Source organism: Phyllosticta citriasiana (assembly GCF_038021145.1).
Source record: "Phyllosticta citriasiana strain CBS 120426 chromosome Unknown IWZ02scaffold_3, whole genome shotgun sequence".
Taxonomy (NCBI): domain Eukaryota; kingdom Fungi; phylum Ascomycota; class Dothideomycetes; order Botryosphaeriales; family Phyllostictaceae; genus Phyllosticta; species Phyllosticta citriasiana.
This window is the reverse complement of record NW_027117280.1, coordinates 2,514,991-2,539,823: the sequence shown is the minus strand read 5'-3', so window position 1 is coordinate 2,539,823 and position 24,833 is coordinate 2,514,991. Positions and strand designations below refer to the sequence as shown.

The window sequence follows — 24,833 nt, the reverse complement described above, 5'->3', positions numbered from 1 at the left end:
GTCACACCCTGCCTACGTCGAACCAGGCCGACCACAACGGTCAAACGACTGGGAAGCTCCCAGGGCCTGGTCAGGCTAGGCGTACCGTACCGTAGCCTCTAAAAATAAGGTACAGGTACAGTGCTGGTACAGTACAGTACGGCACAGTACAGTACAGTACAGTATTGGCGGACGGATTCATGGCCTAGAGGGGAAACGGGCGTCGGCAGCTGACTGACTCCATCCATCACCAGCCGACTTGGCAAAGCCTCGAGACATGGACAACGTGGACTGTTAGCACCTCAGGCACCGCCAAACCCCTGCCCGCATCCCCGCCCTGAACTTGCTTCTTGGCCATCGGGTTCCTGCTTGCACGAGACGACGACGACGACGACGATAAGTGTAATTCCCATCGGTCGCGTCTCTACTCTAACCGTGCAATATGCGAGCCGCCCACCAGCGCCACCTCTCCACTGTCTGCTGCAATCTTTTGCATCAGGTAGTCCATGCCCAAGCCGAGACGCTTGCACTTCATGTGCATCCACCCGCTGCAGCCCGCCTTTCTTTGCTCGTGCGGGGCCTGAGTAATCCCGTTGCAGGCGCCCACCTCCCCTTGCTTGAATGACCACCCACTACTGTATTCCATCTCGACGTCGTTTCCAAACCATCGTCTGGCAGATGTGACGGCCATCAAGTCCGACGCCGGCTCCACTTCCACTTCCCCGTCCCGTCCCTTTGGCCATTGATGAGGTGCCGCCCGGCCCGTCCGATCCAGTCACGTGATAAGCCTTGGCCGGCATTTCTCCGGCATCGGCATCGGCATCGGCATCGGCGATTCCTTGGCCCTCGGCGTCGCCCGCGCCCCGACTCTGTTGTTGCTTGCCCAAGTGTAAACAATCGACACTCAGCTCCACACCAAAACCAACACCAGCCCAAATCTACCACACCATGGACTACAACCCGCGCATGAGCACGGCGCCACGCGTCTCCACCATGAACAACCACCGCAGTCGCGCCCAAGAGGAGGATTCGTTCATGACCTTGGTGCGCAACGCCCTCTGCCGTTCTGCGCACCCATTCTGACCTTTTGCAGCCCGACAGAGAAATCGCCTCCTGCATCAGCGACATTGGCATCAACTTCACCATCGCCGACCTGCAAAAGCCCAACCCGCAGCAAATCCAAAAAGTTTTTGAATGGTTCGCCGAACTTTTGATGAACACCACGCGCGAAGTGGTTGCGCCCGCAATGAGAGCGGCCGCAGAAGACATGGCGGGCGACGACATGGCCGACCGAGTCTTCACTGCCGACACGAGAGATCTCATGGGCTTTTTTGTCATTTTGAGAAGACTGTTGCTCGAGGCAAGTCATAACAAGCCCTGCGCGAAACAAAACTAACCTCATCCAGTGCGGCATCCATGACTTTACCTTTCAAGATTTGTACAAGCCGACGCGCGAACGCCTCGTCAAAATCTTCTCGTACATCATCAACTTCATCCGCTTCCGCGAGTCGCAAACGTCCGTCATTGACGAGCACTTCAACAAGTCGGAGCGCACCAAGCTCCGCATCGAACAGCTCTACCACGAAAACCAAGACAAGGAAAACCGCCTCTCGGAGCTTGAGCGCACGCGCAAAGCCACCGAGGCGCAAATGGCTGCAAAGGAGCGACGGCAAAAGGAGCTCAAGCAGCGGCTGCTCGACCTAAAGATGGGGCAGGAAAAGGTTGTCGAAAAGCTTGAAATGGTCAAGGAGGAGCAACGACGACTCAAGGAGCTGCTGGAGAACAAGACGGAGCAGACCATGATAGCGCGCCAGGAAGCGGCAAAGTTGCGGCCGTATACGACACAGAGCCCCGGTGCGCTCGAGTCATCGCTCAAAGAGCTGAGTGCAAATCTGGCTGCCGATCGCGCCCAAATTGACCAGCTGGATCGGCGCGGCCGCGCGCTGCAGACGTCGTCGGACACTTTTACCGCTGTCACTGCCGACGTCGAGGGCTGCACGCGGCTGCTCAAGGAGCTTGCCGAGGAGCTGAAGCGCGAGGAGGACCAGCTGAACAAGGCGCAGCGGCACCGCGACGCGCTGTCGGAGCGGTCCAACAATGTGCGCGACGTCGAGCGGCAGGAGAAGCTGCTGAAGAAGCAACTGGCCAATGTCACGGCGCGGACAGAGAAGCTACGAAAGGGCGCAGAGGAAAAGGCAGAACTGGCAAGGGGCCGCATGCAAGAATTGAGGGAGCTGCACTCGAAGCTGACGGAGGAGAGAAGCGAGAAGGGCAGGGAGATGGAGCGACGGCGCGTGCGCATCGAGCAGACGGAGAAAAAGGTACGTCCACATTTGCTTTTCCTGCATGCATTTGTACTTTTCGCATCATGCCATTGGCCTTTTCTCCTACCACATCAGCCTTCCTCCCTGCGCGCCACTTGATCTCATCGCGCCACGCCGCGCCCACCTCAGCCGCAAACGCTCTCCCCATTTTATCCGGCAGGGGTCTGGGGGCAGCGAGGGTCATCGCTGGAGCAACCTACACTACCCCTGGCAGCGCAGCGTCGGCGTAGCGTGGTGTGGCGTTGCGCAGCAGCCCCCCCGTTTAGCGCTGGCGTATCTGCCATGGGGTTTGGGCGCCTCTTTTTTTGTCTCGTTCGATCCTTTGGCGTCACGAGAATCGCGAGCTAGCCATGGATGGTCGAATGAGCCTATCGGCGTGTGGTGTGGAACGAAAAAAAAAAAGAAAAAAGAAAAAAACAAATCGAAGAAGCGTTTGGCGGTGAAGAAAAAGAGAAATGGGGGAGAGAGATCCCTGGAGGCTGGACACCTGCCTTTTTCCACGTCTTTTGCTCGCTCTCTCACCCCCACCCCCTTCCATTGTCCTCCATCTTCTCTCTTTATCTCTCCCTCCCCCAACCAGACCACTGTCAACAGTCAAAAACAATCGCTCTGTCATCGCCGCTAACCAATTCCCCGCCGCAAAAACAGATGCAAGACCTCAAAGAAAACATCGAGGCCGAAGTGCACGCCGCCCACGACGAGTACCTCAAGATGGAATCGCACATCAAGCTATACATCACCGAGATGGAATCGAGCATCTCGTAGGGTCTTTCCTGTTTATGGAGGGAGGGAGGGAGGGAGGGACAGGCGGGTTGGGGGCGTTTAGGGGTCCAGGATTACGAATGAATGACCAATATCTTTCCAACATGCTTTGACGAGTGATTGATTGATTGATTGTGCGCGTGCTTACGCTTATGCTTATGTAGTAGAAGCAGAAGATAATAAAGCTTGGTAGATATACTATCCCGGAACCAACTCGACGATACTTGCGGCAAACGAGGCAGGGTGTAGTGAGTCAAGGCAAGGCAAATCAAGTCGTGAGATGAGTAGATAAGACACGACACACGAGAGAGAGAGAGAGAGAGAGAGTGAGAGTGAGAGAGTGAGAGAGTGAGAGTGATAGGTAAGATAAGACACCCGCATACATACATAAATTCATCGATCGCTTCATCCATGACCCTCAGCATCGCAAAGGGAACGTCTCACAAACATGAACCACTCAACGGAAGAGAAGAGAAGAAAAGAGACGACAAGGTGCAGACGGAAGCGTGTATAACTTTTACTTCACCCTAAAGTGCTCGCGCTATCCCGCTGTCTACATACGTACGTAGGTATGTATCTACCTACCTACCTACCTACCTACCTACCTCCATTCATCCTGCCATCCATCAGCAAGTACTCCATCCATCCATCCTTCCATCCATCCACTTTTGAGTAATCACGCAACGCAACGCAACGCAACGCTGAGCAAAACGACGCAACGCAACAAACGACACAAGACTCGCTCCCATCCGATCGTCTCAGCCCGCAGCGACCTAACCCAACGTAACCCCGATCACAGCCTTGTCCACCTACCTAGCCCAGCCCAGCCAGCCCAATAATGATCCAGCCTATCGCCATGATGAAACTGAAGCCGGTGAAGAAGATGGAGAGAGGAAAGGAAGGGAGAAAGAGGTGGCGTGTTGACTGATTTAGAGGAGAGGAAATGAAGGAAGAGGAAAAAGTGAGGGAAGGATAAGGCAGATCATGGCACCGGTCCTGGTATCTCGAGGGGGAGGAAGAGAGGAGGGAGAGGGAGATGGAAAAAGGGGAAAGAGGTGAAAGTGTGGCAGATTGAAGGTGGGTGAAACGGTAGTTCCTATCTCGTTCCACACGAGGTGCCGGCAACCTAACCTAATGAAAAACCAGACTAAATAATCACTGCGCCGTCCGTGCCTGACAACGCCAGGAAAATGGGCATGATGGAAACGAGAAAATGCAGGGGGAGGAGCGAAGAAAAAAAGGTCGATCTGCCCACACCCCATGAGATCTTTGAATCGTGACGACCGCTCAAGGCCACCACCCGTTATAGTCCAAGAACCGGTCCATGGCCTCCTTCAAGTCGACGCCCCTCATCTCGCCCCGCCGCCGCTTCTCCCACAGACCCTTGACGATGCCTTCGAGCACCATCTTGGCCTCGCGCCCCGCGAGCGGGCAGCCATCGCACGCCAGCACCTCGACGCGCCCGTCGGCCCACCGCTCGCTCAAATCGACGCCGAAAGTCGCATAGCCGTAGGACGCGCCGGCCGCCGAAGCGCGCTCGTGAGGCAAGAGGTACTGATGGTACCCCTGGTGCTGCGGCGACGACATGGGGAGCATGTCCGGGAGCACACCAACGGCAGCAGCAGCAGCAGTTCCGCCCGGTGCAACATGCCACCGCAGGCCTCGAGCAAAGCTGGTGCTGCGGACGCTCACGCGCAGCTGGCGCAGGGAATTGGCGCTCGCGGCGTCCAGGCTGCCGACCCACGACTTGAAGCTGTCGTAGAAGTCGCGGTACTCGAGCTTGATCAGCCACGTGTTGGAGCTGTAGTACATTTCGAGCGCTTCGGCGCGCATCAGTCGGCAGATGCTCCCCAGGGAATGCTGCCGCCGGTTGCGAAACAGCGACAGGCAGTAGATGAGCGGCTGCTGGTTGATCAGGTCCGGGATATGCTGGTAGATGAGGCGGCGGATTTCCGGGGGCAGCGTGAGCAGCGTTGGTCCGCCAGTGTTGGTCGCGACGGTGGTGGTGGTGGTGGTGGTGATGATGGTAGAGCAGCGTGCTTCATCTTGGCAGTGGTGGGGGCGGGAGTGGGGGCGCCGAGCGTGGGGGGCTACTGGTTGGTTTGGGTTGAGGTGGTTGTTGGGAGAGGGCGAGGTTGAGAGTAGTAGCGGAATGGGGGCAACGGTCGCGTGACCTGGAGCAGGAGGATGAGGGTAAGGCCCAGAAGGGCGGCGGTCTGGCTGGAGATGGAAGGCTTCGGTCGAGAGCAGCGGTTGCGACAGCAGAGGCAGGTTGGCCCTCATGGGATGCTGGTCCTGGGCTGAGCGAGAGTCGGTCTCTGCTGGAATGGGCGGGTCGACCGAGACGCTGCTCATGGGCGGCACGACATAGTCGGACTTGAGCGACGAGAAGGGATCGAAATGGAGCTGGGCGGGGCTTGCAGGCGAGTCGACGGAAGCGGAGGCGTTGCTGCAGGGCGTGTTAGCAGAGAGTCGATGGCCGTGATTGAGGGTCCTGGTCACTGACTGACTGACCTTGGCGATGGTGGAGCAGCGACAGGTGCATGTGCTTTGGCACAGCCCACCTGAAAGGCAGTGCCTGGCTCGACGGAACGGCGTCGCTGGAGGCTAGCCATCGATGACCGAAGCAAACGAGGGATGATGGTGGAGGAGGAGGAGGAGGAGGAGGAGGAGGAGGAGGATGAGGAGGAGAGAGGGAGAGCAGGTGAGAGAATGAAAATTGATCAGTCAAGTGAGTGGGTGAGTGAGAGAGTGAGTGAGTGAGTGGTCGTGGTGGTGAACGTGTCAGAGCCATGGATAGCGGCACAAGACGGATGCGATGCACTGCACTGCACTGCACTGCACTGCGATGCCATGTAATGCGCGTGCCACCACCGACCTGCAGCCCTGCCCATCTGCCGTCCTGGTTCAATCCGCCGTCTCAATAACCTTGAACTGCCACCCATTGATTCGGCCTACTCTCCCTCGCTCTAGGCCAAGCTCCCGCTATCCTCCCTCCCTCCTCCCCCCTTCGGCCTTGGCCCCGCGCCCTCTCAACATCACAGGCACACCAGACATCATCACCTAGGTACGTCATTTGTCCATTTTGATGGATGCTCGGTTCTGATTGTTCGGGCTCGAGAGGCCACTCACTACCTTATCGTCAAGAAGCAACATACATCATTCCGTCCCATCCAATGCACCTAGTAACCCTTTTGACGACTGTGCAAATGTCATGTCTTGCCGCCGAGTCAGTCTCAAAACGTGACGCAAACGCCCTCCCCAACTCGCGCCTACAAGGCCGTTGAAAACACCTCTATATTCTCTCAGTTGACCGGGCCAGCGGGACGACGGCCCCACGTGTTGTTAGTGCTCGATTTGCGGAAGCTGTTGTTGCTGCTGCCCCAGCCACTGCGACCGTGTTCACCTCCATGCTCCGCTCCTTGTCCACGGCCGTGGCCCGGGCCATTGTTGGATGATTTGCGCCGAAAAAAGTCATTGTTGTCGCGACGCGCTCCGTTGCCACGGCCACGGCTCCGGTTGTAGTTGTTGTACGTCTTGCGGCCCTGCGTTCCGTGACCGTTCATCGTGACGTGCTTCGTTTCCTTCTGGCCGGGCAGCCGGACGTTGACTACGGGCTTGTCGCCCTTTCGCTCGACTTCGAATAGACCACTGTAGCTAGGGTCGCCGGAGCAGACTTTCGAGTGGCTAAGAACAGGGCTGATGCGCTCTGGGCTGGAAGCAGGACAAAGGCCAGCATTCATGTGGGGCTCCTTGGGGAGCTGCACCGTTGGAGTGGAAAAGGCTTCTGGGACGCTCATGACTTCTTCAAAAGCCTCCTTGGTAACAGACGTCGTCGGGCTCGCAGCTTCGACCTTGGAGGGCTGGTTCGGGAGAGAGACAGTAGCGCCAGCGGGTTGGCTGACGTGATCGAAAGGAGCCTTGCTCGCCGATGACACGGCAAGTGAAGTCGGCGCAGGCTTGGGCGGCGATGAGCTAGTAGAGGGACGATCCAAAAGACTGTTGATGCGCTCCTGCCATCCAGGCTGTGCGACAATGGGTTGGGATCCGAAGCGGAATCCCTGAGGCCTGGAGCCAGGCATTTGAGCTGGCATCTGGACCGCCGGCTGCATCGCGGCGGGCGGGAGCTTGACCTTGATCTTTTGCGGCAGCTTGACAGTTGGGCGACTGACGTTTCCACCAAAGACCGGGTGGTCGCAGGTCTCGGGCGGCGGAGGTGCGTCAAAGTCGACGCGTTTGTTGTTGACGGTGGGCTTGTAGCTAGGCATCTCTGGTGTATTGCCTTCGCGCGCAATCTGCGCAACGCTGCCAAGCTGAATATCTTGCTGATCGAAAGCACGCGGAAAGAAACGCGACGGTCGGCCGGGCTGGTTGTTTTGAGAGTTGTTAGGCGAGGATTGTGCCTTTTCAGAGCCGATGGGTCGCAATGCGGGTGTCTCGTCCGCCTTGACGTGGGGTTCCCTAAAAGCGACGGGCTTGTCGATTGAGGTAATTGCGGGCTCAGTGATGACCGCACCGGATTCGTCTCTCAAGGGCGCGGGATCGTGCTCGCGCATCGTCGTCGTCTTTGAAATAGGACGTCGGACACGGTTCAAGCTGGGCTCGACCTTGATGAAGACTTCCTTGTATGGGGCCAACGGCTGGCCACGAGCCGCAATGCGAGCTTGCATGTTCGCACGCGACTGCTCGCGGTCGCCAGCTTGGACGGCGGCGACGAAATCGGCACCGCTGAAAAGGTGAGGTTTAGCGGGCTGGCCCGACGGCGCAGTCGCCGCAGGAGGAGGAGGAGGAGGCGGCATGGCTGAGTTTTGTGAAAGCGGCTGCTGTTGCGAACGATCGTCCGAGGGAATGCCAAAGGGTGCAGGTGGAGGAGGAGGAGGAGGAGGAGGAGGGGGTGGTAAAGGATGGTGTTGGTCGGCCGACAGATCATTAGTATGTGCGAACGAGGTGCCGCCCGCCTTGGACGACGAAGAGGAAGGCGCGGGCGGTGCAATAGGGCCCGGCGCCGACGGCGGACCTTCTGGCTGAGATTGCTGCGTGTGTCCAAACGTGCCATTGCCAATGCCTCTTTCCCGGTTGGGAGGGCCCCAGACATTCATGCCGCCTTGCCTGCTCATGCTCGCTCCCCACGCCTGCGATGCCCTCCACCCAGGCGCTTCGCGCTCGAGCGTTGCCAGCGAAAGCGGTGCCTTGAACCGGTCGTCCTTGATTTCTGACGCTGGCAGCTTAACGGGCGAGCTCTGTCTGAGCTCTGGTGACCGTCCATCGCGCCGAGTCTCTGACGGTCTGAGATGAGGTGCCTGCTCGCTGATGCTGGCCGTTGACCTCTTGATCGAGTGAGGCTGATGCACCTTCATCATTCCGTACTGAGCCACCTCGCCCTCGGCCGTTGGAATCGGTGGCTTTGGCGGCGGCGAGTGCAAGGTGGCAGGTTTCTGCGCCGGGCTCAACTCACTTGCCGCAACTGTTGGGCTCTTTGATTTTTCGTCCTTTGACGGAGGAGGTCCGAGGGCTTCCAGCTTGCGGCGAAGACGCTCCTTGCGAGCTGCTTCCTCCCGCGCCTCCTCCTCTTGGCGCTTCTGCTTTTCCGCCTTGGCCCGCTCAATCTTTTCGCGCATCATCTGCTCTTGTATCTTGACGGCATCGTACGAAGAAGCTCCATTGACTGCGTCCGTCGCTGCGGGCGATGCGGCAGCACTGTGAGGCGATGCCAGCTGTGCCTGGCCCGCAACGGGTGACGACCGCTGCGTCCACGAGCCTTGATTGGACGTTGCAGGCGAAAGCCCGCGGTCTCCAAATGACGCACGTGGGGGATGTCCAGCTTTGCCAGGGACTGGTGGGGGAGCCATGTCCGTCGTCGAATGAGAGCCGCGTCTGTCGCGAACAGGCTCGGGCACCCTGCTAAATGACGGCCGCCGTCCACCGCTGACATTTGAAGACGTCCTGCGGCGGGACCATGGCTCCTCAATGCTCGAGCGCGACGTCTGGAAGGCTGCCGAGGGTTCAGCAGGTCCGCTATGCAGAGGACGCTGCAGGACTGAAGGTTGCCGAAAGCTGGAATCGGGTCGAGATCCCCGCCTTAAGTCCCTGACCGGCTCGTACTTGCCAGACTGCGAGTTGAACAACTCTCGCGGTCCACGATCGTCTCTCAAGGACCTGTTAAAGTCGTCTGCAGCAATCTCCTTGGCAGCAACTGGTGCCGGCGGAAGCGCTTCAAATCCATGCGGATCCCTTTGACCAAAGCGTGCCTGGACTGGGACTTGCGGCTGAGGGTTGATGATAACAGGAGATACTCTCTCAATGGGCGGGAGCGGTGCCCAGGGCGATTTGGCGGGGGCGGCGGGCGACTTGGCCACGAGGGTCGGTTTTTCTGGTTGTCCTTTGAACGAGGCGCCTTGTCTTGCTTGCGCCGCAGAAATGTGAGCTCCCGGTTTCAAAATCGTCTTGTTTCCAAGCGAGGTAGGACCTGTTGACGTCGGTCTCGATGCTGGTTGATCCGCAGGCTTGACCTCCTCCAACGGCTTCTCCTCCTTTTCCTCTGGCTTCTTGGGTTCCTCCACATGAGGAGCATTGTCTGCGGGCTTGACGGTCGATTTGGTGCCGTCCATCCATTCCACCGTCTCAGGGGCCCAGTCTTCCTCATCGTCCTCAATGTCGGCCCACTTTGATTCCTTGGCATCTTCGTCCGCCTGTAGCCTGGTGGCCATGTGAATTCCAAATTGTTGCTTGAGCTCTTCATCTGTAAACTGCTTAGGCTGGGGAGGAGGCGTGGCTGTTGCAACATTAGTAGAATCCATAGTCAAGGAACTCGAGTTTATTACGTCTATTCTTGTTCCATACTGTAGTCGGGTCCGGACCAGCGCCTGAACCATTAAGCTTTCCCAGCCCTGAGCGAGTCAATGAGCTTCCAACTCCACTGCCCGATTTCGCCACCAAGCGAGGTTTTGCGATAGGCTGAGCCGGATTAATCGACGGGCTCGTTGAGACTGCGATGCAAGATCAGCCACGCTGTCTCCCAGCAAACCGTATCACCAAATTACCTTTTTCCCCAACCTTGGCCGGCGCAGCTGCGGCAGTCTTGGCCAAAAAGTTTTTGGTCACCGAGACGGACTTGAACGAGGTGGGCTTCTTCGGCTTTGCACCGTCCTTGCCAGCCCTGCTTGTGTCTGTGTCTGAACCTCCGCTGGTATCCGCTGCCAGGTGCTGTGCGGCCAGGTCTTCTGTAGAGAGCTCAGTTCCATTCAACATGGCTTCCTTTGACTTGTCGGCCGACTCGTCTCTGGCCTTGAACTGCTCGGATCCGTCGGTGGCGAGCTGGGCTCGAGTTAGTACATGTCGCGTGCGTTTGGCCAAACAACGTACAGCAGCGGCGGGGTCTTTCGAGGTCGTCTCAGAAGAGCCGGTCTTGTCTCGAGGCGCGTCATCTTTGGCAAAGGCCGAGGGAGAAGAATCTTGGGGGGGGTTGTTGGTCGTGGTGGGATCCGGAGCCGCGCCGGCGGACGATTCGTTGGTAGTTGTCGCATTAACGCCGATGGGCGAGGAATCACCCATCGACTGTGCTGCATTTACCACATCGTGGGTGATCTGCTCTGCCATAACAAGTTGCGAAACTGTGTTGGCAGTAGAGACGGAGTCAGAGCTGGTGTTGTCTTTGTCTGCTTGACGAGATGATGCAAAGGTGCTGGCCGTGGCGTCCGCGGTCGATGGACCGGGGCCGCGTGCGCTTGAACAAGAAGAAGCCGTCATATATACCTGCTATCAAGTGTTGGTAGTCGCCACGGGTACACGGTAGGAGCTTCCGCAGAAGCCTTGCTGGCGGTTCGCAGGGTGAGTTCTGGGCGGGCTGGAGCTTTGGGCGCTGTTGTCAGTCGACGTCGGTGGGTGAGGAGCGCTCGCGGAGGTGCGCGAGATTCAAGAGTCGCGGACGGAGCTTGGAGGGGGAGAAGCTCAGGGCGTGGGGCGTCGAGAGGCGTGGGAGATGCGCCGAGGGGTACGAGGTCGTGGAATGGTGTTGAAGGGGTCGCAACTGGAGAGCGTAGCCTCTTTGGCCGTCTTGGCACCAGCAAGTGATCACGGAGTCTGTGTCATCCACCCGCAGCCTTACAGCGGTCACGGACGGCTGCCGTCGTAGCCAAGCAAATACTCGGGGGATCTGAGCTCCACGCCGCCAGTTGCAGTCACCCTTGCAATTGCTATCCTGTTGTTGCTGGTGTGCTGTTGTCGTCGTCGTGCTGCTGCGTCGGGCTCCCACCGCATCCTCAGTCTCCGCAGGCGGCACACTGCTACCGTCCACCTCAGCGCGTCGACAAGGTCACTTCCCTGCAATCTTCACATGGCCCGATCAACAAACAATAGATGCATGCCGCCCTCACATTCATTTCGAACAGTTCACTTCTTCACCGCATAGAGTCGCGTCGTTGAGGAGTATTTACATTCCTGCTCTACTCGCCCCTCCTCTTGCGGCGCCTTGAAACAGATCCCTCAGCCTGGCGCATCTAGTGGGCGTTGTTCTTGTGGTGGCCTGCTCCAGTTAGAACAAGTCTTTCATTTTACCACGTGCTTGCACTTACGCAGGTGGAAGTAGTAGTTCTGCGCGTATCCGAGGAGGAGGAGACCGCCAATGAGGTGGATGAGCGCTGTCAAATGTCAACTCCTGCCCATGTCCTTTTTCGACGAATGTGGATCTTACGCTTGGCCGAAGGGTTCTTGCCAAAGTGCTTGGCCTGGTACCTCTCAATGAGGCCCTTGGGCTGCGGTGCCGGGGCGGGGCCACGGGGCAGCTTCTCGTAGAAGCTTACGACGCGCGACATGCGAGCGGCATCCTGAGCACCTCCAATCGCCTTTTGGATCGTTAGCCAATTCCCGCACCAGTCTCTTCATGGTCCGTCTCCGCGGGATGGCTTTGCGATCTCAAGCTTTCCGGCTTCCGAGTTCGGACGTGCTACGACGGCAGCTTTGAAGGTCGAGTCTGCCAGGAAAAATAGTACTCACGTTGGGGGAGGCGATCTGCGGTTGAGGTCAGCTTCAAAGCTCTGGATCCAGGGAGTCCGGGAGTCGTACCTTGGGAGGGATGAGGGTCGAGAGACCGCGCTTGGTAATGTAGCTCATCTCGGCGGGGTCTGGGGCCAGTCAGCCATCATCCGGGAATCGCTGAAGCAGCAATCGCAAGTCCAAGCAACGTACAGTGAGTGAGAGGGGAGATGGTTGGGGTCCTAGAGGGCTATAGTCACGGCAAAAGAGGCAGCACCAGCGAGGTTGAACGAAGACCGGACCGCGCTAACGGTGCCAAGACGCCCTGTCGGCCCTAGTGCCCCGACGACATCACCACCACTCCACGCTCTCTCCGCAGTTGAATTCGATCTCTCCGCAATTCAATTGCACCTCACACGCCACCATGCAGCGCACCTTGAACGCCCGGCTGCTCGCAGCAGCTTCCCGCCCTACCGCCAGGCAGACTTGCCTCCCCGCCCGTCGCTTCTACGCCAACAAGGCCGCCTCGACGGAACCGGCGCCCACGAGCAGCCCATCCGACCATCCATCTGGCCACGGCGATCAGACGCTCAAGGGCATGCGCGTCCGCGACGAGGGCCCTGGCATCCCCAGAACCCCCGACTACAACGTCGCCACCGACTACCGCACCTCGTGAGCAGATCCCACCGGCGGTTCATCTCGCGCAATGTTGATGCATGGCCCAGGACCTTTTCCCCGATCCCCAAGCGCGTCGTCGACGGCAGCGAGCCGGGCGACGTGCTGCCCGCCGCCGTGCTGTCGGGGGCTCCGATAGACCTGCAGGCCCGGACTGTCCGGTATACCGTCCACCTCCTTTCCCCCTCCTCCCCCCCATCCCCATCTCGTTCCGAATCGAGACGAAAGCTCAAGGCAAGTAACGCTGACCGCCGCATCTCATCAAAGAATCTACCGCCCCGCCAAGTCGGCCATGCAGTCGGGCGACTGGCACGCGCACCACTGGCTCATGGACTGGGATCCGCTGCCCAAGGGCCACCGGTGGGAGAACCCGCTCATGGGCTGGCAGTCGAGCGCCGACTTCATGCAGGGCGAGCGCATCCAGTTCAAGTCCAAGGAGGACGCCATTGCCTTCGCCGAGAAGCATGGCTACGAGTACTTCGTCCAGGAGCCGAATGAGCGCCGCTTCGTCCCCAAGGCCTACGCCAACAACTTCGTCCACAGCCCCAAGAAGCTGAAGATTGTTCGCACAAAGTGATGGGTGAAGATCGAAGAAAACAAAAGAGCTGAGCTGACGATTGATTGATTTTGAATGTCGAGGGAGTGGTTGAGAAAGCGTGATTGCATTGCCTTTTTTGTCGTCGAATCGGCCTCGATCCAAAACATTGATTTCCTCGAGACTTGAAGAGCGGGCGATCCAAGAGCAGTGCCTTGAATGGGGAGACTTGAATCTGTTTTCGTTCAAACATGCTTCCGTGTATAATGTACATCATCAACCCAAGCCTAGACATAGAAAGCAAGTCACTGTCTGACTTGAGTTTTGGGCCATGGATATGATCGTTCTGATATCCACAGTCTCACAAAGTCTTCATCTTGTACTGACAATGGATTGATCGAATTTTCTTCTCTTGATTCTCTGATTTTGTCTATCGTCGACTCAGACTATACGCCGCTGCAACGAAAGAGCTGCCGATGGAGCACGAGGTAGATAGCCACCTACACATCGCGCCCCTATCTTCTTCGTTCCCGTATCCACCACCACCACAACCACCACCACCGCCTTATCTGACAGTCGCGCCCTGCAAGCTCTTAACCGTGCAAACGCCATCCTTGGTCTTCAACAGACCAACGCCACTCTTCTTGCTCTCGCCCTCACCCGCCAACTGCGGCACATCGCCAACCTCAAAGCCGACGGCCAATTCCTGCGTCGTGGTGAAGCCGGGCTGCAGCGTCTCCCAGACCTTCTTCTTGGGGTTGAGGACGGGCTCGGGGTCGCCCTGCCAGCCGTCGAAGAAGACGCGCTCGCCGGCGGCCGACGCGGGCGGCGGGTTGACCAGCTCGACGGGGCCCTTGTGGCCGTCGACGCCTTCCTCCTCGCGCGGCGACGCCGCCAGAACCATGGCGCACGACTTGATGCCGCGCATGGTGACGGGCTTGAGGTTGCAGACGGCGACGATCTTGCGGCCCTGCATTTCTTCGAGGGGAATCAGCCCGTTGAGCCCCGAGCACACGGTGCGCACGACCTGGCCCTCGTACTCGTGCGTGTTGTCGGTGCCGGGCGCGTCGCCAACGGCGACGGTCGACACGTAGAGAGAGTCGGCGTTGGGGTGGCGCTCTGCCTTGAGGATGTGGCCGACGCGCAGGTCGATGAGGGACGGCGAGAGCGGCTTCTCGGCCGGTTTGGCTGGCTGCTGCTTGGGCTGCTTTTGTTTCTTCTCCTTCTTCTGCTCCTTGGGCGCGGCGGCGGCGGCGGCGGCAGCATCGCCATCCTTGTTGTTGTTGTTGTTGTTGTCGGCCTTCTTCTTCTCCTTCTTGCTCTTCTTGTCCGCAGCATTCTCAGCAGCAGGAGCAGCAGTCTGGCCCTTTGCCGCCGCCGCAGCGGCCTCCTTCTCCTTCTTCTTGCGCTCCTTCTCGGCCTTGGCGTCAACGGGCTTGATGGCGAACTTGACATCATTCACATCGACGGCCACCTTGTCGGCCGCGTCGACCTTGAGTCCAAGGACGGGCGCGTTCTGCACAAAGTCGACGAAGCGCACGATGTGGTGGTAGCCCTGCTCTCCGGTGCGCTCCTCAGCGCTCCACTTGGCCACGACTGGAGCCAGCTTGACGTACAGCGCCACGTCGGCGACGGAAGGCTTCGCGCCCAGCACCGTCGTCCGCGACGAGAGGTGCGTGTTCAGCGCCGACAGCCGCTCCGCCTGCTTGGCTGCGTCTTCGCTGCCATTGCCAATGTGCGAGGCCGTGATCTGCCATTGCACGATTTCTGCCTTCTCCGCCTCCGTGTAGACCGTGTTCTTGAAAATTGCGCTTGAAAGCTTGACGGCGTCGGAGTCAGCCGCGGCGCCAGCGTCCGGGTACGAGCGCTGGAGCAGCGAGATGACTGCGTCGTCAAAGGTCGTGGCGGTGGCCATGGTGCGGGTTGAGATGGAAGGGAGCGCGAGACGTCGAGGTTTGGTGACGGGTCTGGAACCGCAAAATCGAATTGATGCTCGTGTCGGCAGGTGGAGGTTCAATCTGGCGCTGCGAGCGTGCTTGAGTGGTGTTATGCTGAGGTTTCGGAGGCGGGGCAGCAAATTCTTGGTGGGTTGCATCTTGGAGGTGAGTCAAAGCGAGCGAAGCAAGTCCGAAGCATCCAAGCGTACATCAGCGCCGCACATGGCTCAATCATTGCATGCAGCGCCCCGCGGACGCGATTCTATTTGGTATTCTGTCTACTTGATTCCGTTTACATTGTGCAAATCCTTTTGCAGCATCTCAATTTCCCCTAACGCTCGTATGCCAAATAAAAAAGCTTATGCTTCGAGGTATAATGGCGCGCGGAGCTTTGTTCAATAATGGTTGGACAAAAGAAAATTCATAACTTCCCACGTAGACCAAGCTCAACTCAGCCCGCAACACTTAGTTTTTCGAAGCCTTGAGAGCCTCGACAAACTCCTTTGGCGGGGCCTGATTGTAGCCCTCGGGGTTGTTCTCGGTCCACTTCCAGAGGTCGTTGCAGGCGTCCTCGAGCGTCAGCTCCGTCTTCCAGCCAAGCTCCTTGTTTGCCAAGGTAGGGTTGGCAGTCAGGTCCAAGACATCACCCGGACGCCTCTCGACGACCTGGTAAGCAAGGTCGCGGCCAACGGTGCGGCTAAACGCCTTGACCATGTCGAAGACGGTGGAGCCCTTGCCAGTGCCCAGGTTCCACGCCTTGACGCCAGGGTTGTGCTCACGAAGGTAGTTGAGGGCAACGAGGTGACCCTTGGCCAGGTCCAGAACGTGAATATAGTCGCGAATGGCCGTGCCGTCCTTTGAGGCGTAGTCTAAAAGGTGTCAGCTCGTCAATGCAAGGGACCCGCTCGACTTCTGGACACCTACCATCTCCGAACACGAGAAGCTTCTCACGCTTGCCAATCGCGACCTGCGCGAGCAAGGGGAGGAGGTTGTACGGCACACCCAAGGGGTTCTCGCCCATGAGTCCACTGGGGTGGGCGCCGGCCGGGTTGAAGTACCTCAGAAGCGCGCCGTTGAACTTGTCGGGCGATTGGCCAGTCTTCTTGGCCTTGTTGCGCTCAGCGTTGATGTGGTCGGTGATCATGGCTTCGACGGTCGACTTTGTGCGGCCGTAGGTGTTGGTAGGGCCAATGGGACAGTGCTCGGGAATGGGAATCATGTTGGGGAACCTGGTGGCATCACCGTAGACGGTGGCCGACGAGGAGAAGACGACGTTGGTCACATCGTTCTTTTGCATGGAGCGGAGCAGGGTCAAGCTGCCTTGGACGTTGACGCGGTAGTACTCGAGGGGAATCTCGGCCGACTCGCCGACAGCCTGGGTGGGAATCAGCAATGGTCACCAGTTTGTCAACTTGGGCCTACGAACCTTGAGGGCAGCAAAGTGGATGACGTTGTCAATGTCGGGGTGCTCGGAAAAGATTTTGTCAAGGACAGCCTCATCGGTGATGTCGCCTTTGTAGAAGATGGGGCGCTTGCCGCTGATGAGCTCGATGCGGTTGACGACCTCTTCGGACGAGTTGTAGAGGTTGTCGACAATGACGACCTTGTAGTCGGCCTCGAGCAGGGCGAGAGCGGTGAAGGAACCGATGTAGCCAGTACCACTGGGATGGCGGCGTCAGAGAAGGCAACGTGGAATGCAACCTCGAATTTGGATGAATGGATCGGCGGAGACTTACCCGGTGACGAGGACGGAGCCGACGGGCATGATGGAGGTGGTGCGAATGGGATGGAAGAGAGAGCGACTTGGAAGGAGAGCAAAGCAATTGATGGGGGGGGGGGGCGAAGGCAGTCGGGTGGGAGCAGCTGGGGGAATATATTTGGGCGGACAGCCAGCGGTGGTGGAGGCAAGGTCATGGAAATGAGGGGAGGGCGGCGCACAGAGCAGGGCGGGCCCTAGGTGAGGATCACAATGGAGACGAGATGGATGCCACGAGCGGGCACGTTTCACGCAACGACACTCGTCGCCAGTGGCGCAGGTACCGCTCAACGCCCTCGAGAGCCAGTCCCAGAATTCGTCGATTTCCGACCTCACTCTCCGCTGCTGACGACAGACGCTATGCTATCTATGCACAGTACAGCAAGTACATGTGGATGCCCTGACGCCCCGCCACCGACCTGAGGGGCACTCGACCTCTCGACCTGACCCTTGGCATTCACTCACTGCCTGATAGCGCTCTGGGGGCCCAGGCATCAAGGCATCAAGGCACCAAAGCATCAAGTCATTAAGGCACCAAGGCATCAACTCCGAATGCACGCTCCATCCCCACGCGTCGACGCGACGGACTCGACTCGACGTCACGTCCCGCATCAACACCACCCACTGCACCCACCGAAGCATCCCCGCCGCACCCTCGGGCCTGTCACGCGTCCTCTATTCTCCTCTTCCGCAACCGGTTGCTCGATGCGCGCGTCTCCTCTGTCCATGTCCGGACCATGCTGCTTCCATTGACCTGCTCCTTTGTTCGCTGGAAATGTCAACGAAGCTGCTACATGCCCTGTCCATTGTTCACTCTCCCAATTCCTTGACCCATCCTTTCACTCCGACAAATGGCTGCTGCTGTGCACTTGGTCGCCGCTCTTAGTACGTCTTCGCTTTGCTTGATTTCCTTTTTCGGCCATATCTTCACCACCTTTTTTCGTCCCTTCACTTTTTCCATTGTGAAGAATCCTTGGCCTCATATATTCCACCCTTTCCATCTCTACTCTTCCTCTCCAGACCCCTCATCCTCTTCAATCCTCTCATACCCGCACACCCTCCACTCTCCCACTCACTCTCATCTTCTTCTCTAACCCTTTCACCCCTCCAACCACGCCCACTCTCAGTCTTTTTCCAGTCCACCATGTCCGGCCACTCAAGTTCGTCCAGCTTCCCTCTCTGCATTACTCGAGCGCTAACATGAGCAGGATTTCCAGACACCCCCAGACCCCGCAACAGACGCGGCGGTACCACGCCAGTGCCCAGCGGCCCCGCCAGGTCAACGCGCTCGACGGGCCAGACTCCTGTACCTGGAATGGAAGTTGATCCCATGTCGCGAAGGCGCTCGAGATCAAACTCGCTTGTTCCCAACGCTGGAAACCTTGGCAATTTGACCAACCAGCCAACCAATTTGTCGACTTCTTACGGTGGCTCCCATGCCGTCTCTGCCGGTCTTCCAGGCAGTACCCGAAACCCCACTGCCGGTACTTCCAACTTTGCAGACAGCTTTCAGCTCGGTGAAGCGGCTACTGCCGCAAGAGGTAGAGGCAAAGGCACGCCGGCGGCCAGCGGTCGCGGTCATGGCAGTAGTCACCACCTTAGCCCCATCAATGAGGCCTCAAACCAGAGCAATGCCTCCAACTCGTCAGCCCGTGGCTTAGGTCGATCTCGCAACATTACTTCCCGTGGCGCCCCTTCTGTCAGCGCCCATGACGTTCCTATCCCCTCAATCGAGGGACGAGACGCAGCGACTTTCCAGGACGAGACGGCTGGACCTATCACGAATCAGTCGACGGCCCCAAGGGACACGTCCCCTGCCGAATCGGTCGACTCCCGTGTAGCGCGTTCGGCTTGGGGCAGGATGACAAGATTCGGCCCGCAATTTTTCAACTTCAGTGTTATTTTCACTGCGCTCGTGCTTTACTCGCTCATCGGCTTCATCATAGTCGACATGATTTTTTTCGCACGCATGATGCCCCACACCTATTACCGGCAACGCGTTAGCCAAGCTCGTGTCTTGTTCAATTCAACAGAGATTACGCAAGAGCTGTTCGACAACCAACAAATGATTAATAAGACATTCACGGCCAACAGACGCTGGAACTGGCATGTGGACAAAGGTCTCGGCGATCTTGAAGCAGATATCAAGTCACTCACCCAAGGATTTGAAATGCTCAAAATGGAGCTACCCGAAACCTTGGTCCTGCCCGGTCTCGATGGATCTGGACAGCCCATGGTCCCGGAATCGTTTTGGCATGCGGCGCGCGCGTTCCTCTCTGTTGCAGGTGGAGATGAACCCGAGGCCTATGAGTTTTGGGAGCACTTCAAAGCTACCAATGCGGCCCGCCTTGAGGCATTTCTCTTGACCGACGACGATTCTCTTCTCAAAAAGGCTGTTCAAAACGACATTCTGGTCGACAAGAGCACCGTCATCGATTTGATCAAGAACCGAATCAACCAACTCGAAATGACCATGCCACACATCACCAGTTCAAATTTGAGCTACGCTCTTGACCAGATCATCGTCGCCAACATGAGAGAGACTCTGACGACCGTCAACTTCTTCTCCCGTGGCATGGGTGCATTAGTGATTCCTGAACTGACCTCACCGACTCTCAAGTCTTTCAATTACTTGCACTATGGATTGAGCAAATTGTTATACGCTTGGATCCCTAGCCTACAAGACATGGAATTCGCTGGGCCACCCACCGCAAATCAAGCTCTCCGAGGCTGGCAAGAAGAAAATGACTGCTGGTGTTCCGCAAAATCCGACAAGGGCCAAGCCCAGCTTGCCGTCAGGATGTTGCACAGGGTCTACCCAACCAAACTAGTGGTGGAGCACATTCCCAAGAGCGCCACCCTCGACATCACCACGGCGCCGCAGCGCATCGAGCTCTGGCTGAGCGTCGAGAACGACACCGAACGCAACAAGCTGCGAAACGCCGTCAACGCAATGGTAAAAGCTCGCGCCACATCGGTCGACACGGACAAGCCGAGGCACCAAATCCACCACCCCGGCTCCACCCACGTCTTTGTTGGCGCATTCGACTACGACACCAGCGCACCGAACCACGTCCAAGTGCTCGAGCCGCTCGTCTCTCTCGTCAACCTCAAGATTCCCATCGAGGACGTCGTCGTGCGCGTCGCCAGCAACCACGGCCAAGCCTTCACCTGCCTGTACCGAGTGCGCATGCTAGGCGAGCTTGTCGACCGCGTTAACATACACCGCGACAAGAAGTTCCCCTAGGTCGACCTGCAGAGAAAGGCAAGCAGGCGGTCGTCGATTGGCGTTTGCAGGCGTTTGGCTGGGTGGTTGTCTCACACGTTTTTTGGGCGGGATTGAATGAGTTTTTGGGATGACACCGCGCTGCTGCCGCTGCTGTGGACTTTTGTTGCGCCTTCTCACTTTTTCCTTCCCTCACGTTCCGCTATGCTTCGTATTTTTCTTCCGCATCGTTGACGGCGCGCGTGCAGTATATCATTGCTTTTTTTGTGGTTCGGTTGCGAACGGGTCGCAAGCCTGGTTTGGACAAAAGCTCCAGTAGAATAATTAGTTGAATTCAAGAGATTTATTCCTACATGCAGCGCGTGGATGGTGATGAGCCATTTTTATTGCAGCAGCACAGCTGTCCTTGACGGCTCCTTCGATACCCGAGAAGAATTGATCTGCTTCGAGAGCATGTCCGCATGGGACAGAAGATGTACGTCATCCCACCAATGCCCTGACCACATAGCATCAACATACAACACGCGTCCTCCACAAATATAGCAGCACACCTATCCTCATCCCCCACCCCACCCCCCCCCCCCCCCCCCCCCCCTCAACCATCACATCCTCGAATCTCGCTTTAGCACCGACATCAAGGCCTCCCACCCACCCTACCAACCACCTGCCAGCATACAAGCACACTCACCAACCAATACCTAGTCAAGCACGTACAGACATACGTACCTTGGCCCCGCCGATCAGCGCCGCCCGCGTAATGACGAACGCCCGTGCAGCGCAGCCCTTTCATTGCGTCCCGACTGAGTAAATTAGAGTTTGCGCGGCACTTTGGCCCCGCCCGTCGCACCCAAGCGTCATTGCTGTCTGTGCGGGCGGCGCGCGCACGGGGGGGGCTACTTTATGCGGATCGGCGTGTGCGTGCGGGCGGGCGTGGATTGCTGTTGATGTGGTGGTGTCTGGGTGGTGGGTAAGATGGACTTTGGTCCTTTTTGTGGCGAAGGCTGCGTGATTGGCGTGTCCTGAGATGGTGTTGTTTGATGCCCACCTTACTTGACCTGACGGGTCGGGACGAGACGAGACGAGACGAGACGAGACGAGGACCCGGTCCCTTGTTTCTGTCTTTCATTTGCCTGTTGGACGCCCTTTGTGTTTCTATTCTGGTCATGAATGATGTATATGTATCACACAAACTACACCATTCGACAGGCTCGCTCGCTTCTGCGCACGCCACTGCGCTGCTTCGAAGCCGTTGTTGAAAGGTGCAGCTTGTTGTCAGAAACAGGGACTACTCCATCACCAAGCGAGCGTCGTTCACCCACGCTGCCATCTCACGTGCCCGAACCGTGGTTACAAGGCAGCCAGAGTGGCTGGCTGGCTTCCGTCTGACGCATCCAGGCGCCCGCGCCTCAGAAGGTGCGGTACCCAGACAGACAGACCTGACCCGGAGACGTCGATGACGGCATGCAGACGGGAAAGGGGCGAACAACTGAGATGCGTAGACGTGGTGGGAGAAGGGGAGATATACATCGTCGTCCATGGCCGCCACGCGCGAATGACGGGAGATGGTGGGCTTGGAGGCGTTCTTGGGGATACCGGGTTTGAGTTGTTGACGGCGGAGATGGGCGGTTGAAAGGGGGGAAAGCAGGAGAGGCGTGGCGGGAGACTAGGAGTGACGGGAGCAAGGTGTCGTTCCCGCTCCGCTCCGCCATGCTCAGTGTAAGCAAGCACTGAACAACAGGCATGTTAGCCAAGATCTCCGCTCGCGCCGCTCGTCAGGCTCTCCGCCCGCCTGCAACACATCACATCAAACATGGACTCGACGCCTTAGACCAGTCGTCACTCTCAACATTAGCAAGCCCTTTCTTCCACTTTCTCTTCTCTTTAGCGTTTCGTCTCTTGTCACCATGGCATCAACTTCATCCGCATCACGGCCGCTGCCCAGCCAAACAAAGCCCAAGCCCGCCGCGACATGGCTCGTCGTCGCCATTGCGAGCGGCGCCTGCGCGGCCTTCAACGGCGTCTTTGCTAAACTGTACGTCCAATCACCATCACCTCTCCCCTACACCGTACCAAACCGTCGTCCTTGTGTTTGAAATCATGGCTATGAATTGTGTCGTTTCTCGCAAAAACGCCATCCGGCGCAAGCACGTGGCGCTAGCGCATTATACATGCGCTCCTTGTGAGAGAGGTGTTGGGGAAGAAAGGACTTTAAGGCTGATGTGTGTTGGTGATGTAGGACGACGACGACGCTGACGAGTAGCTGGGCGAGCGGCGTGTCGCATCTGCTTGGGTTGGGCGAGGAGAACAAGGTGGTCGAGTTTGCGGTGCGCGGGGTATGTTGACCTTTTCTTCTCTCAACTATCTTACCTACCTATCCAGTCTCTTCAATTATTTCTCTTGCATCAAGTTGCCCATCAGATCGATGTCCACGTCAAAACTCCACACACACACACACACACACTTTCCTTTCCAAACAAACTCCCTTTCCTTCTACAACTAACCTCCCACCCCCAACCGACAGTTCTTCTTCCTCCTAAACCTCCTCTTCAACGCCATCATGTGGGCCCTCTTCACGCGCGCCCTCACCCTCGCCTCCTCCACCGTCCGCGTCTCCATCATCAACACGAGCGCCAACTTCATGCTGACCGCGCTTCTCGGCGCCCTCATCTTCTCCGAGGCCCTGCCCGGCATCTGGTGGCTCGGCGCCGCCATGCTGGTTGCCGGGAGCGTCGTCATTGGCCGCCGCGATGGCGGCGCTGCTGCTGCTGCCGGTGATGGGGATGGGGCCAAGAACCCGAGGAGGAGGAGGAGGAGGAGGAGGAGCGAGGATGTACTGGCGGAGGGCGAGGCGGAGCCGTTTTTGGATGAGCCGAGTGCGGATGCGAGGGATGGCGCAAGTGGTGCTGTTGAGGAGGTCGAGTTGGAGCCTGTGGATGACGACGTTGATGGTGTGTTGGCCGGGCCGCGGAAGTGAGGATGACGACGTCGATTTCGTCGAGGCATTCGTTGTTGTAAAGCGATTGATTGATTGATTGACGAGTATTACTTTGAACCCCCAAAACGTCCATGTGGTGAGAAAATAACTGCTGGATACACGCCCAGGGTATGAAATTCGACTTGAAAACCAAACGCCAGATCCGATGCCGCTTTTTTTTTATTTGCCCGGAGTCCAATCTTTGTACGACCACTTCTCCGTCACTTCGACCTTCTTCTTCTTGTGCTGCATCGGTCTCCGCGACTCGATCTTGCCTCTGATGATCATGTTGCGGAAGCGGTCCTTGACCAGGTTGCCCTCGGGCTTAAGCAGGCGCAAAGAGTCTTGCAGCTCGTCGGGGAGGACGACTTCGAGCGGTGCTTCGGGAATTCTGGGACTTTTTAGCAGAGCACTTGATAGAAAAGATGGGACCAACGTACGGTGCCTTGCCGAATCTCCGCCTCCTGAGACCTTCTTCTTCGTCCGCAGAAGACTCTTCGTCCGCATTGACAAGCTTCATCTGCTCGGCCTTTTGCTTTTCCCTCTCCTCCACCTCCTTGGCGATGTTCTTGATCTGTTCTTGCTGCTGCTGCTTCTTCTTCGTCTGAGCCTCCCACTTGGCTTTCCTCTCCGCCTCCTTTCTCTTCTCGGCCTTCTTCCTCTGCTGCGGCGTCTTGCGATCCGGCCGCTTCTTCTTCAACTCTGAGCCCTCGGCCTCGCTCTGGATGCCTTCCCACTCGCTCTCCCAGGCGCTCTCGTCGCCGGATTCGGGGTCGGATTGGGCCGCAATGGCAGCAGCGCGCTCCTTGCGCAACCTCTCCTGTTCGGCTTCTTCAAGACGCTTCTTCTCGTCGTCCACCGCCTTTTGGCCCTCGCGCTCAAGCAACTCGTTCCAGTCGTCAAACAGAGGGTTGTAGCTCTTGCCTGCCTCGGGCTTTTGCACGGCTGGGAAGGGCTTGCCACTCGCGGACAGCGCGATCGGCGCGTGCTTCAGCGTCTCCGGAGCCCGAATGGGCTTCTTCTCGGGAATGAAGGAGAAGCGCGGGTCTTGCTTTTGCTCTTGAATTGCCCATGGATCGTGGGTTGCCGTGCCGTCCACCTGTACGACATCCTTCTCGGTCGTGTCGCCACCGTGCGCAATGGATTTGAGCCTCTCGAGCTCCTTGTGCGAGACTCCGCCCGACTTGCGCTTCTTGCTACTGGGATCGATGACGCCATTGGTGACTTTGGAAGAGGAGCGCTTGCGCGAATCGACGGCGGGGACGGCGGAGCGCTGGGCGAGGATCTCGTCGGTCTTGAGGGGCTTGTGGCGCTTCTGGATTTCCTTCTTGACTTCGGCGGATCCGACCGTGTCGACGGCAAAGAGCTCATCAGAAGGCTTTTCGGATATGACACCGCTGGTTGCTGTCAGCAGAGATTAGAGAGGTTCGCGACTGTCGCTTACCCTTGAATGACTTCTTCGCGCAGGTTGTCGAGGCCGGTGGTGACTTCGGTGACGTCGACATTGCGGCGCCAGGCCTTTTTGCCCTTTCTCGAGGGCTGGTTGCGGGCAGCAGGGGGCTGGGTCGAGGTCGACATGGTGGTTTGTGGAGGGAGTGTTTTTTTTCACTCCCGTCTGGTCTGAGTTGAGAGAAAAGTCGATATCGATAAGACGGCGAAGGCAGGGTCATGGCTCACCGCCTTGATCCCTGCGAC

General features: G+C 57.9%; 10 protein-coding genes across 10 annotated transcripts; 4 read left to right on the top strand and 6 right to left on the bottom strand.

Annotated features, from left to right (window-relative positions):
• Positions 1–716: 716 nt before the first annotated feature.
• Positions 717–3,098, top strand: IWZ02DRAFT_445646 (kinetochore protein nuf2). The gene is made up of 4 exons (XM_066767181.1): positions 717–1,023; positions 1,073–1,339; positions 1,386–2,300; positions 2,952–3,098. The coding sequence occupies exons 1-4, from the start codon at positions 928–930 to the stop codon at positions 3,066–3,068; spliced, it is 1,395 nt and encodes a 464-aa protein (XP_066625727.1). The 5' UTR covers positions 717–927; the 3' UTR covers positions 3,069–3,098.
• Positions 3,099–3,921: 823 nt separating this feature from the next.
• IWZ02DRAFT_195176 (uncharacterized protein) lies at positions 3,922–5,566 on the bottom strand. Its single transcript, XM_066762484.1, has one exon. The coding sequence runs from the start codon at positions 5,418–5,420 to the stop codon at positions 4,353–4,355; it is 1,068 nt and encodes a 355-aa protein (XP_066625726.1). The 5' UTR covers positions 5,421–5,566; the 3' UTR covers positions 3,922–4,352.
• A 685-nt stretch (positions 5,567–6,251) lies between these two features.
• On the bottom strand, positions 6,252–11,116 carry IWZ02DRAFT_195111 (uncharacterized protein). Its single transcript, XM_066762483.1, has 5 exons — positions 10,818–11,116; positions 10,428–10,675; positions 10,106–10,379; positions 9,887–10,051; positions 6,252–9,837 (listed from the first exon to the last, which is right to left on the bottom strand). The coding sequence occupies exons 2-5, from the start codon at positions 10,659–10,661 to the stop codon at positions 6,371–6,373; spliced, it is 4,140 nt and encodes a 1,379-aa protein (XP_066625725.1). The 5' UTR covers positions 10,662–10,675; positions 10,818–11,116; the 3' UTR covers positions 6,252–6,370.
• Positions 11,117–11,423: 307 nt separating this feature from the next.
• On the bottom strand, positions 11,424–12,353 carry IWZ02DRAFT_445639 (mitochondrial F1-F0 ATP synthase subunit F of fungi-domain-containing protein). Its single transcript, XM_066767180.1, has 5 exons — positions 12,126–12,353; positions 12,057–12,071; positions 11,755–11,905; positions 11,636–11,701; positions 11,424–11,586 (listed from the first exon to the last, which is right to left on the bottom strand). Exons 1-5 carry the CDS (start codon positions 12,171–12,173, stop codon positions 11,561–11,563), a joined length of 306 nt encoding a protein of 101 aa, XP_066625724.1. The 5' UTR covers positions 12,174–12,353; the 3' UTR covers positions 11,424–11,560.
• Positions 12,124–13,549, top strand: IWZ02DRAFT_195199 (ETC complex I subunit conserved region-domain-containing protein). Its single transcript, XM_066762485.1, has 4 exons — positions 12,124–12,249; positions 12,356–12,707; positions 12,761–12,871; positions 12,978–13,549. The coding sequence occupies exons 2-4, from the start codon at positions 12,460–12,462 to the stop codon at positions 13,285–13,287; spliced, it is 669 nt and encodes a 222-aa protein (XP_066625723.1). The 5' UTR covers positions 12,124–12,249; positions 12,356–12,459; the 3' UTR covers positions 13,288–13,549.
• A 261-nt stretch (positions 13,550–13,810) lies between these two features.
• Positions 13,811–15,160, bottom strand: IWZ02DRAFT_468345 (uncharacterized protein; the record flags this gene model as incomplete). The annotated part of the gene is made up of 1 exon (XM_066768624.1): positions 13,811–15,160. The coding sequence occupies one exon, from the start codon at positions 15,158–15,160 to the stop codon at positions 13,811–13,813; it is 1,350 nt and encodes a 449-aa protein (XP_066625722.1).
• Positions 15,161–15,582: 422 nt separating this feature from the next.
• On the bottom strand, positions 15,583–17,124 carry IWZ02DRAFT_195069 (UDP-glucose 4-epimerase). Its single transcript, XM_066762481.1, has 4 exons — positions 16,919–17,124; positions 16,609–16,843; positions 16,107–16,557; positions 15,583–16,051 (listed from the first exon to the last, which is right to left on the bottom strand). Exons 1-4 carry the CDS (start codon positions 16,945–16,947, stop codon positions 15,648–15,650), a joined length of 1,119 nt encoding a protein of 372 aa, XP_066625721.1. The 5' UTR covers positions 16,948–17,124; the 3' UTR covers positions 15,583–15,647.
• A 707-nt stretch (positions 17,125–17,831) lies between these two features.
• On the top strand, positions 17,832–20,358 carry IWZ02DRAFT_195100 (uncharacterized protein). The gene is made up of 2 exons (XM_066762482.1): positions 17,832–18,098; positions 18,147–20,358. The coding sequence occupies exons 1-2, from the start codon at positions 18,083–18,085 to the stop codon at positions 20,183–20,185; spliced, it is 2,055 nt and encodes a 684-aa protein (XP_066625720.1). The 5' UTR covers positions 17,832–18,082; the 3' UTR covers positions 20,186–20,358.
• Positions 20,359–22,068: 1,710 nt separating this feature from the next.
• Positions 22,069–23,138, top strand: IWZ02DRAFT_488648 (uncharacterized protein; the record flags this gene model as incomplete). The annotated part of the gene is made up of 3 exons (XM_066769486.1): positions 22,069–22,196; positions 22,401–22,497; positions 22,686–23,138. The coding sequence occupies 3 exons, from the start codon at positions 22,069–22,071 to the stop codon at positions 23,136–23,138; spliced, it is 678 nt and encodes a 225-aa protein (XP_066625719.1).
• A 90-nt stretch (positions 23,139–23,228) lies between these two features.
• IWZ02DRAFT_195039 (ribosome biogenesis protein Nop53/GLTSCR2) lies at positions 23,229–24,809 on the bottom strand. Its single transcript, XM_066762480.1, has 3 exons — positions 24,583–24,809; positions 23,579–24,535; positions 23,229–23,529 (listed from the first exon to the last, which is right to left on the bottom strand). The coding sequence occupies exons 1-3, from the start codon at positions 24,714–24,716 to the stop codon at positions 23,319–23,321; spliced, it is 1,302 nt and encodes a 433-aa protein (XP_066625718.1). The 5' UTR covers positions 24,717–24,809; the 3' UTR covers positions 23,229–23,318.
• Positions 24,810–24,833: the final 24 nt, after the last annotated feature.